Genomic DNA, 12830 nt, shown 5'->3' with positions numbered 1-12830 from the left:
CTATGTGAGCAGCTCCTCGATACAACAATGACATATTGTGACAACAAGGGTGGGATCCAATTGGCAGCGAATCTCGTATATAGCTGGGACGAAGATATAGTGTGGTTGTATGAGACAAACTTAGGCTTGTGGTTGTTCCCTCTGTACGAGGGAGAAAGGATGAATAATGTATCCTATTATGACATGTATTTTCTCTAATATAATATTTGATTTGATGTCCCATATGAACAGGAAAACAAAGGACTGTTGCTCTTGGTAATGCATGAGGCAGTGTGATTGAACTCTTTAGTGAGTTGTTTAAGACGATACTGGATATGAGCACGTTGATATGTTTTTGATCTACAGAGAGTAGCATGGATTGATGGATATGACCCTCCTAGGTAAGGGCCCGGGTTGATCGAGAACATTGAGCTAGCTCTCCCCCCCTGTCTAAGTTCCCATGGTGAGGAATTGAGTTGAAGAGCTCCTGGGAGTGAGGGAACTTGTGGACAATAGGTGTGTTTGATCCTTACCTCACGGTAAGTGTGTATCTCCCCTATTGTCATCTCCGGACGTGTTTGATCCTTACCTCACATTAAGTGTGTATCTCCCCCTGTCGAGTATACCCTAGTTGGCATCTGTCTTTCCCATGCATTTGGCCAATCGTTGTTGACTTCTTGGGTTAGGCGCAATCCTTACCATTTATGGTAAGTGGCATCCTGCTCAAGCTAGAGATGCAGGTGTTCTACCTGATTTTTGAGGGTCAAGATGGGAAGATCAACAGATAATAGGATAGGTGTGATCATTACCATTTATGTTAAGTGGTGTCCCTCCTATTATTGCCAAGCAGTGGGATAGGTGCGATTCGTACCTCATAAGGTAAGTGGCATCCATCCTATTGCTTGTGGTTTATTGGATAGTAGCATTGGGCTCCTCGTTGGTAGAGTTTCCCAGATAGTAGCATTGGGCACCCTGTTGGCAGATGATTCCTGGTAGTAGCATTGGCTCCCCGCTGGTAGATGATTTCGGGTGGTAGCAGTGACTCCTAGATGGATAGCGGGTGGTAGCTTAAGCTCCACTATGATGTCAAATTATTCTTCTTTTAGATTTGAGAGTGTTTAACAGATGAGTAAAGATAAGCACAAATGAGCATAGATAAGCGAAAATGAACAGAGATGCGCAAAGATGAGCAGAGATGAGCAGTGACAACATTTGTTGATGGCAAGATACTTGTGATGGGACATGTTATCGCTCAATCTAGCAGGGGTCCTAGGAGGGGTTACAAGGGGAAACTATTAGACCAAGTGGAAACAATGGGACAAGGACCCATTGTCACCTCAGTCGATGTACCCTAGTCTATACAGACTTTCACCGATGGTAGAAGTCCCAGTATAAGGGAAATCACTATGAATCATAAGTCAATGATGGCATAGATAGTCATTTCAAAAGCCCATTCACAGGAGAGTCTCAAATTATGGGCTTTCTTGCTTTGGAAGTAAGGTGTGGGGCTCTCGAAGAAAGGCTCAAAGGAGGTCGAGACCTAGTGATTAGAGATATTTCTTGATAAGAAATGCCCTAGACCTAAGATTCCTAAGAGAAGAGGGTTTTAAGCAGCCTTTGTGAAATAATGAATAGTGGGTTTCTAAGTGGGTTGGAACAATGATGCAAGCCCTCCCTTTGTCTCCCATGGTGAGACACAACCCCATCTAGGCTCTGGATCAACTACTAAGTTTGTGGTGAAAGTGTACAGTTGGTCGGGCAAGGTGGAAGACGAGCAAGCAATGGATGGCACTGAAGGATCCCATGGCATGACTATCTGCTCTTTGCTATAGTGGAGGCCCATGGCTCCCAATGCACACCCTACAAATGCTAATATCACCCTTTGGATGGCTTGGACCCCGTATGGGGAGACCAAACCCGAAGATGAAGAGCCACCTACAATCTTGTATAAGATCTAATGCATCTCCTCACCTTCCATTATAAAAAATCATCAGTGTAATTGAGTAAATGAACTTACAAACCATGGAACCAAGTGGACACTGAACAGTGGCATGCCCTTCCATAATGGGCTTTAGAATATACAAGTGTCTCCAAGTTCAAGAAGGGGGTTAATTAAGGACCCTATTAGGTGGTTTCAATCTCTAAGAGAGCGACAGGTCCATGGTACATCCATCAAGTGGCAGGTGTCATGTGATATGATGATGGAACAGAGTGAGGACTCAGGGGAAGGATCCAAGCCACATGCCATAATACAAGGGTGGCTAAGATAAGGGAAGCCCACACTTGGGTGTATGAATGTAGGAGGGAGCAATCATTGTACATGAGTTACCCCGACCTTGTTCTTCCACCTTTCTTCATATGCCCCTTTCCTTTTCATTGTTTTTTCTTTTAAAACTGCTTGGGGATCCAGGGGATGGGAACATGATGTGAATGATATAGCATTGGATACCCACTTAAGGTTGTGCATTTCATCGCCCACCAGGGGTTGGGACAATCATGGGTTCCTTAATGATGCAGGGGGGCATAATGAGGGGCCCTAGGAAACAGTGTGATGGCCATGATGATAGGGCTAGAGCTCATGACAGATTTTGCCCATGTGCTAAATTTGTATGTCCTGGGCATCTTTTGCATTTTATGGTACATTTCTTGTTGAGAGTGGCCAAATTATGCTTTTTACTTTCCTTTTAGCTACATCAACCTCCAGGATATTGTTCCAGACCCAACCCAAAGTGTGGACAAGGGGATGGGGATGCTAACTCCTTGTAGACCCAATGGATAAATGTGGACCCAAATGGGAAACATGTGAAAAGGGGTCCTAATGAGTGGAGGGGAGTGATGTATGGGGTGTTGGGAAGCGGGACCATGCAACCAAAATTGATATTTCCCATTTAGTGGCACTCTTAAAGCTAGTAGCCAATAAAGGAGATCCAATGGGACTAAGATACAAGGTTAACCTCCAAATTGGACAAGGGAACAAGTTTACAAACCAAGACCATTCATTCCACCGAATTCCCTTGCTAATCCATGCCCATAAGTGTCCATGATAAGTAAGCAAAAATACCCAACTACATAATGAAAAGCCATACCTTTAGGGTTGGAAGGCCCACCTTCAAACATACAATCATAACAGATGGGTGAGGGTCCATATTGGCAGGCCCGGGTGGTGAGGATGGTGGAACATGAAGCTATTTGGTGGCTGCAAGGGGCTGCCAATTGAGGACCATCTAGAAGAAAACAAGACATATGTTGCAATCAGTAGTTTCTCCCTAGCTGAGAGGGAGTGCTAATTTGGCAGCTCAAGGAAAAATTCTCCTTCTTTGGATAGTCTTCCTCATCAAGAAAGACCCCTTTTATGCCTTGGAAGAATTTAATTTGGTCAAGGAAAAATATATTTTTAATATGGAAACCCACATGTGCACAAAAGGATAGGTTGACCCGTAAGAAAGATATTGGACACCCTTGAAAGCCTATAAATGCAAGTCAATTGAACCTCATTTGGAGATCATCAATCAATCATTTCTCTTCTCTCTTCTTTGCATTGGCTCGCACAGGTTTGAAGTTGGTTCGCCGGAAATTGCTTTGTATAGGTCCAAAATTACAAGGTACGAGATTGCACGTGTGAATTAGGGTTTTTGGTCTGGGGCTGTAGGGTTGCAACAAGAAAATTTCAGTTTTATCTGCATGCAAGTCAGGCTTCTCCCTGCGGTTGGAATGCTTCAACCGCACACATGATGGCTAGCTCCATGATGGTTAGCTCCATGCAGCTAGGATCTAAGATTTTTCTATCAATTGATCGTAGAGTTTGATAGTTGAATGCAGGGTTTTGAAACATGATTTTGATTAGTATTGTTGTTGGGCTCATCTCTTGGATATTGTTTGATTGGTTTTGCTGGATAACCTTGTGAATGAAGAATTGTATCATTGTACTCTCTCTTTGCTAAATATTTTTTGACAATCTATTAAGAAGAAGAATTCGAAAGGGTTTTACCCCTTGTGGGGTTTTTCCCTAGTCTCTGACCAATCCTCGTGTCTCTATGTGTGCATGGTTTTGTTCTATTGTTCCTTTATGTTCCGCTACATTGTTGATGATATTGTTCTTTCTACATAGTTGCATATGATGTAATGATGTTATAATGTTGTGGGGTGAATTCAATGTGTAAATGATGTAATGCAATTATCAAAGCAAAGAACAATATATCTCTAAAGAAAAATTAACACCAACCATTTGATTTGACCTTCTTTTGACCCTCCAACGACTAGGAGAAACCTGGACGACTCCTCAAAAAATAGCTCCAATAAAGGCTCATATAAAGCTTGTTATCCTTCAAGGTCTGCCTTTAATGAAGGCCCATGCCTATACAATAAGTCAAGGCACTCCTATGAGGCATATCAATAACTTTCCAAGCTCAAAAATTGGTCATAAAACCCTCAATAGATAAACTTATGTCAAGCATAGAAGAAATAATTTTTCTTTGAGGATGCAACATTCCCTTGGATTTCTCTTGATTTAGCTTGAAAACACTTTAAATAGCCTTTGGAGGCTCTCCCTCATCCATAGGTTTCCTTAGTTTTGCTTGAGAGAGGCTTAATCTTACTTAATGAGGGTTCAACCTCTTTCCTTGGTCCTCATTCTTCCCAATGGGAACCTTACTCAAGAAAAATGCTTTTCTTCTTGTTGATTTTTGTGTAGCATCAGGAGGTATTCCTGCATGCCAAGAGGCCTCCTAAGTCGGCTTAGGAAAATTATGAAAATAAAAATTCAATTTCAAATTTTTGAGCTTCATATAGGCTCCAAAATGTCAAGACAACCCCACCATGGAAGGGCGTGACTCTCGGTCAAACTCACCCCATTTGACTAGTATATATATACACAATGAGAGTGCTTAATTTTGACCACATGAAAACACAACATATCTTCTCAAGTAGCGCACAAAAGGAGCAGAAAGGAGGGTGAATTGACCAAGCTTTGACCAAGTCAGCAGAGCTATTATTTTGGCCGAGTTCTAGCTATTGTTTGACCAAATTATTTGGCCTAGTTTGATCGCAAAAGAGGTTGACATTGACCACAAAAGCAAGTTGAGGTTGACCATAGAAGTGGTTTGTTTCATTACAAGTTTGACCGCAAGCCCAAGTTGACCATGAGACTCAAGAGTCAACCGCAAGTTCAAAGTTAACTGTAGGAGATAAGTTGACCAGGTTGAAAGTTGACTAAAATTAACTATTTGGTTGGTTTGACTAGTATTTATTGATTGGTAATCTGACCAGGTTTGACTTGTGTTTAGACTTGAATTTGACACATATTTCTAGCCCAATTTGGATTTGGAAACCTTGTTGAAGAAAATAGAATCTCCTAGAAGAAGAGTTGGGTTTTCTCCCAAGTTTTGGTTTTCCAAGGAAAAAATTGTTGTCTTTATTGTGCATGGCTGTCTCTTTATGATCTTACTGTTTTCAATACATTACCGTTGATATTTTTTGTGTATAATTGCTTAATGATATCAGTGGGATAAGGATAAATTGTTAAAGATCATTAGGTAGTAATTATCAAATCAAAAAATTTGGTTTCTATTGTTCATCTTGTAGAATATTCAACAACTTTGACTGTTGAATTAATATTACTTCACTTAATTTAGTTGTTGGGGCCTTGCTTCCTCATTTCTTCATTCAACGTCTTTTTTGGAGATGCTTCTTTTGCTTTCTTGAAGAATTCGGCCTCCATTTGTTGCTTGGAATGGTAGCGGCTAGGATAACTTGGAGCCCTTTGAGGTCTTGATTGAGTAATTTTGAGTTGACACTTAGATAATTAGCCCTTGGGGCTCGAACGTTCCTTTATTTGTCATTATCATCCCTCTTTATTGCATCCAACAACGCCAAAGAGGATGATGTCATGCCCATGTGTGGTACAAATGCTTGGAAGAGCTTGACTTCTTGTCACTTTCTTGAGCATTGAGCTGACTTTGCTTGTAGATGACACTTGCTTGTCTTGTATTCTTTGTCCACTTCATCATTTGTCTTGAAACCTTGTTGCTTGCAAAGCCACATGGAAAGCGCTCCTGCCCAAAAAGTGGGTCCATTGTTGTAACTAGGGATTTGTGAGGTCATTCTGACTACTTTGGAAGACAAGTGATTCATATTGACATAGTGAATCAAATGGACAAATGATAGCAGTGAATCAAATGGACACCTTCTTTGCCTCAAATGATGTAGCATGATGCCTCGAGAGTTGCAAATGCATTGGGAAGTCTGAGACTATCAGGATGCATAGACAAGGCCAAAGAGGAGTGCAAAATACATAAGACAAATGAGACATGTGGGGTAGGTGGGTGCATCGAGATTAGAAAGAATGATGTCAGGGAAAAGTACATATGGTGATCACCCTTACAAGGCTTTATTGAAGCAAGTGCTCCCTTAAACCATGAGTCCTAGTAATGCCTAATCCATGATACCCACAACACCATCCTAGGGTATAAGGATACCCATTGAGGAAGGGAGTTATCACCCACCAGGGGGGGTGTCAACAATGCCACAAAGGAAGACATATGATGACACGAACAAGACCGGGAATAGGCATGGCCATCCACACCAACAAGGATTTAATAGTCACTTTCACAATATTACACAAACCCACAAGCCTCAAGGCTTTACAAGGCTAGAAGTCACATCCTTTGGACTTATATGGTGTTGCCAAAAGGTTTTGGAGTACTGCTGCTGAAAGAGTGTACTCTCCACTCATGGCCTTAGCAAAAGTGTACTCTTCACTCAAACCAAAATCATTGGCAGCTTGGCTAGGCATGTTAAGTTTTTTGTACCATATTTTAAGGTGTGGATTAGATAGTTTCATCAAAATTGGGTGGTGTTGGTTGATGTCCCAAGAGAATTGAGGTAGAGGCAAAGGGTGATACTAATGATGACGGTTCCAATATGAGCAATGGTGGAGCATTGCTTGTCATTATTTTTGTCATTCAAATGTTATTGCTCATTTATTCATAGTGATTTCTTTCCAAGTTTCATATATATATATATATATATATAGAGAGAGAGAGAGAGAGAGAGAGAGATATCCCTGATTCCAATTTTTTTGCGGGTCGTGTTTCCAATGTGTTTCCATTTCATGTATAACCATTTCCCCATATTATGCAACTTAGTGGGTGTGTTATCTTCCCATCTAATGGAGGTAAGTGAATAACCCCGGACTTAGTCTCATTTCCTTCTGAAATTGTTGATGAACTATTCTATACAACTGTTAATAAACTATTCTATACATCTTTCAGATCTGAAAGGCATGTAATACGTTTTTAGCACGAGGACAAGGATTTATTTAATCAATGTATTATTTACAATTTCTGTGTAGCATTGCATTAATTCTCAGTCGTTTGATTTATTCCAATGATTATGCAGAAATATGCCTCTACTCATAGAGGCCTTGAGTGTGGATGGCTCAGCGTGTGAGCAAATTCAAACTTCTAAAACAACAGTTCTATCAGGTTTTGTTTCATGCATTGGGTGTGCTTATGTAAATTACTTGTTGATGCTAAAATGAGTTTGTATTTTTCTACGTCTTTAATTTTGAAGTGATTTTTACTCCATATATATAATATCAAAATATTTACCTTTTCCTGTTTTTCTTAACTTCTTGATTATATTAACAGGCTCAAGTTGGATATCACCATCAGAGAGATACGCAATTGTCCCAGATGAAACTGTAAGCATGTTTCCTGTATATGTTTTGGACTTCCTTTTTGTTTGCTACTTGTGCATGTGCATTCCTTTTGTCCTTTCTTACAATTTCTTGAAAAATTGGAAAAATTACAGACAGATAACAAGGCATTAATACCCTGAGAGGAATCAATCCTGATTTTCTTTGGTACGCTTCATTTATTTCCATTACAGGAAAGTGGCAACATCCAGCAGCAGGATTTATGCCTTCTAAAATATGTTGGGAAACAATATCCTTTTACATCATGCTTGGAATTGTAGGGAAAGGCTAGGAATCATATCACTGAGTGGCCTTTAGGCTTTATACCTGTCAAAGTCTCCACCTTCATTTAGTGCAACTGGGAGGGACAATGTAAATCCAATCATGTTCACAACATGCAAACAGAAATGGGGAGAAACTGAGCTGATAACTTGAATATATATGCCTTTAAATCTTACAAGTTGCCAGAGCTGAATACCTATCAAACATTCCTGACAATGCTGAGATAGATGCCGTAACTGGGCTTGGACAATGACATAATTGAATAAATTTGAAGAATCTGTATCATAGTTACTAGGTGTTAAAAAAATAATAGACATGGAATTGAAATTATGTCAAAACTATGCCATTCTAAAGAGTTACTAGTAATTTGTGAAATCATGTGGCTATATATAGAAAACTGCTTAATCACTTATATAGCAAATGTAAAACAGAAGAAAATGTTAAGTTTATGAGCCATTATGGTCTTTAAAGATGTAGTACAAGTTAACAATATGTTTTCTTGTTGCAGTCACTACATTGACTTGAGGTGTTAATATGCATGCTAACAGGAAAGAAATAAATTATACTAATATCCACAAATGACCGAAAGTGACCAATGGACTTGAAAGTACCAGCCATAGGAGTCAATTGCAAATACAGAAATGACATTTTTAAAATTGGGGACTAGTTTGTGCCTATGGTCTAGATGAACCAGAGCTATCATTACAAACTGATCTATGCATGAATGATAAGGGTCTTTTTTTGCTGCATTTCTAGTGCTGGAAGGAAGATATCTCCATGAAATAGCCTTCTTTCAATCCTAAAAAGATATCTCCAAGGAAAAAACAATCTCCAATAATAATTGCTCCAAAAAAGATCACATCTCCACAAGTAAACAATTACAAAAGGCTAAGTCAATACCTCTAAAGGAGGTTGAAATCCATAAGTGATGATGAGAAATAAGAATGGAGTGATCCTCTAATTATATGAGGTCAATGACTCCCATTAATTTGCCTAAAATCCCTATGACAAGTTCAATTTTTAGTGTGCATGAAGAAAATGGATTACAAGCCAACCAAAGAGCTCAATATGACAAAATAAGCCTGTAAAAGCCCACGTGTGTTTGTCGAAAGTCCACTATAGCATGGCATCATGCCCTTTTAGGACTAATAGAGATCCAAAAAGATGCGTCTCCAACTGTTAATTTCTCAAGTTTTATGCTTTTATAATCACATAAAACAATGTAGCATTCAATTTCATTCACTGCAGTAATAGTTAAGCAATTATAGATATAAAAGTAAACAATTATGCACAATAGAAGATAAGCAAGCATAATGAGACAGATATTTTTGGTCAAAGACTAGGGCAAAACTCCACAAAGGGGAAAACCCAGAATCAATTCTTCTTCTTCTTCGATATTCAGTTAATGTTTCGCTGAGATACATAATCTAATTTGTACAACCATATAACAATCGAAGTCAACCCTTTGACTTCCAAGTCAACCAAGTCAAATCCAGTGAAATGAGAGAGAAAGTTAATCTTGGTCAACACATTTGCTTGCAACAATAGGGCTGAATTTTGGCCTGTGGAAGCTCTAAAATAGGAGGGTCAAAATTCAGTCAGCCTTAGTGAAATAGCCATCTGTGACTTTCGATCAAAGGAAGCAGAGACTGTTGTCAACGTCCAAGAAAAAAATAGAAACTCGCACCACCAAGAGTCAACGAACCTTAGTCAACCTCGACCTTCAAAGTAGGAAAAGTCTTGGTCAACAGATCTTGAAATCTTTGGTCAAAATGCCATAGTCAAACCCTGCGGTCAACTCAGGTCAACAAGCCAGAATTCGGTTAGAACTTTAGTCAAACTGGGTTAGTGATCATCAACAAGTATTTAACATTTTCAACAGTAAAAAATTCAGTCAAAATAGAACCAAACCATGCAAGTCAACACAGTTCAAACAGATCAGAAAAGGGTTGGTTAACGCAAACAAAAAATCTCCATTGACTCCTTCGCACGTGTCAAGTATATCTGTGATTTTGGATCGATGTGATGGATGAAAGTGTCCGAATGAGCTCCAACGATGCTCTATTTATATGTGGTTTTGGAAGTGCCTTTTCACATGTGTGAGTCGATTTGAACTTCTTAGGGCTGACTTGGTCAAACTTAAAGGTTTGAATTATCTCCATCATTTTGTTAATTATATTTTGACCGAAGTTGCCAATTTCAACACTCCCTCTCCGATAGAGAGGAACAATGTTACTTGGGAGCGGGAGCGGAAGCGGGGAGCGGGAGCGGGAGCGACCATTTTCAGAAGCTCCCGGTTTGGGAGCGTATCCCGGAGCGATTTTTTAAAAAATATATATTTTTTATATTTTTTAATTTTTGATACATATATGTCAACAAAAACATGTAGAATGATGAATTAGATATAAAAAACATAAAAAAGCATAGATTGAACCATATAACAACAATCATCTAGAAGTTATAATCTTCATCAACCACGTCCGCAAGTTAGTAACATAGTAACATACAACATATTGAGTCTCATGATTCATCAATCTTAAAGTTTCAAGCTTTCAAAATTCAATATATAACATTTATCATCATTGATCACCAAAGTTGTACTTGTAAGCTAAGTGTAACCATTACAACAAATAATATCTAACATGAAATGAAATGTTATAAAATGAAATGAAATGAAACAACTTTCAACTTTCATGAAGCATCATATTCATAATTCATTACTAATGAGTTATAATTGCCAACTTCAAACTTAAATTGTCATATATTGTTTAAAAAATTATCATAATAAATATGAAAGAGTCAATAGTTATAAAAGCTACTAGAAACTAGAAAAGAGAAGTAAATCTATTATCTATTTCTTATGCTTGGGCCTCTTGCCACCACGAGAAATGTCTAATTTTTTAGTCTTGTTGCAAAATCAGGATCTTTGTCATTAATATCACCCTCCAAGCATTAATATCCAGAGGTATCTTTGTCATTACCTTTGTATCTGTATAGGGATCTTTGTCATTAATATCACCCTCTAAGCATTAACATAAGATAGAAAAAGCATAGCATGTCAAGTCAAGATTTTGTTTGAGTGATGCGTACATTTTTAGAAGGGTCATGATAGAGGAGTTCGACAACCAATGTCACTAACATCAAGGTACATAGAGGGATTGGTACTCTTGATTAAATATGAGTTCCATACCCTAATACATGACAAAATTCAATGGAAACATTGCAATCCCCCAATCCTGAAATCCTGAAAAACTGATAAGTCTGCTGGATTTTGAATGAAATCTAAAATTTTACTTTCTCCATATGAAATCCAATGAGGACGAAACCACTCTCAAACATCCTGAGTCATTTCATGGTAATGTTAAAAATTTAAGTAAAAGGATGAAAATGAAAATTAAAGAAAATGTCACTTTTACTTTAAGAATTTAACATTACCATGAATAGCATATCAATACTAGGACCTAGACTTGATCATTAAGTTGCCCCACTCAAAAACTATTTGTTTCTTTAAAAAAAAATTGCATTTCGAACATTACTACAAAAAAAAAAATGCAAAAAAGGCAAAACGCTCCCGAAAAGGCAGGGAGCGAAATTTTTTTTAGGGAGCGTGCTCCCGACCCGCTCCCGAGTCGCTCCCGCCCGGAGCGCGCGGATCGGGAGCAGGAGCGGGAGCGAGGGGGGGGGGGCGCTCCCCCGCAACACTGGAGAGGAATTTCCGGCTACATCATAAGTCTCATTTTAGATGTACATATCTCAACATAAGGGAAGTAGATAGCTGCATCATCATCTGTTAAAATTGGCAACTAGGGCCAAACACCATGTCGGTCATCTTATTTATGGCAGCTAATATTTTTCTTGGATCCCTCTCATTGAGAGGTGTAGGATTGATCTAAAGATCATCCGATTCCGATAAGTATTCATGGAGTTATGAATTTATGTGTTACAAGACATTTCGTCAAGGTTGGCCAACAACCAAATAAACCCCACATGTGCTCAACGTTTTAGCATAAAAGGAGATGACTTGAGAGACATTTCCCACACACTTCTATCTTGATTTCTCTCCACTTGTCTTGGGTTTTAGTGGAGAGAAATATAGGAGTGGAAGCCCTAGACGTTGGAGGAAAATACGCTGCCCTCGCTGCAGCGAAGAAGGCAGGCCAGCGTAGCAATGGAAGGGTTCTATGCGTTGACCTAAAGGAGCTCAAGGAAGGTAGTCCTTAACGCTATCCTAAGGCAGCGCTAAACATTGTCCTAAGGCAACCCTAAACATTGTCCTAAAGGCAGTCCTAACATAGTCCAAGAACGCAGCCCTAACGCTATCCTAAGGCAAACCTAACCTATGCTATCTCAAGTGTATCCTAGCCGCTGTTAAGAAGAAGATAGACGATGTCTTAAACATACCAATGGTGCCCTAGACGCAAGCCCAATGCAGCTGAAAATGAGGACTGTTTTAAGGCCTAAAACAAGGCACTGAGCTGTTTCTACCAACAACATCTTCCTCTGCACGGAAGTGCCCTGATACAATGTTGTCAAGGTATTCCACATCTCCTCTACGTGTTCTTCTCGACATTATCCTTGACCCCATCAAGGATTATGCACTCTGCATATGCCATTGCATCTTCATACCTCTTGTTATCAGTTGGGTCGACTAGGATAGCCACTGTTCTCAAGGCGAAGCCCTTGATGCGATGTCTATCCAGAATAGACAAGATCCTGGCCTTCCAGATGACAAAGTTGGATGCCCCGTCCAACCTGTCCTGATCCCTCAGTCCGTTCACTGCCATCTCCGCTCCTCTTCTTGACTCCCTCTAAGTCTCGACTTCCCTACTAGAAGTTATCTCCTAGACTCCCTCTTAGTCTCGATTTCCCTCTTGGA

General features: G+C 39.4%; 1 protein-coding gene across 2 annotated transcripts in view; it reads left to right on the top strand.

The window, feature by feature from the left end:
• The window catches only part of UVR8 (Regulator of chromosome condensation (RCC1) family protein), a 430618-nt gene that overhangs the window by 313072 nt on the left and 104716 nt on the right, over positions 1-12830 (top strand). For both annotated transcript variants that reach the window (XM_089392986.1, XM_089392985.1), the window contains 2 exons: positions 7375-7460; positions 7626-7678. In XM_089392986.1, coding sequence (XP_089249112.1) covers positions 7375-7460; positions 7626-7678 — 139 coding nt within the window. The remainder of the gene's footprint in view (positions 1-7374; positions 7461-7625; positions 7679-12830) is intronic.

The sequence above is a fragment of the Pinus tabuliformis genome, chromosome 1_1 (assembly GCF_031772625.1).
Source record: "Pinus tabuliformis cultivar Carrire ecotype Pingquan chromosome 1_1, CPIR1, whole genome shotgun sequence".
Lineage (NCBI taxonomy): Eukaryota > Viridiplantae > Streptophyta > Pinopsida > Pinales > Pinaceae > Pinus > Pinus tabuliformis.
The sequence above is the reverse complement of the archived record's forward strand: the minus strand, read 5'-3'. Positions and strand labels throughout refer to the sequence as shown.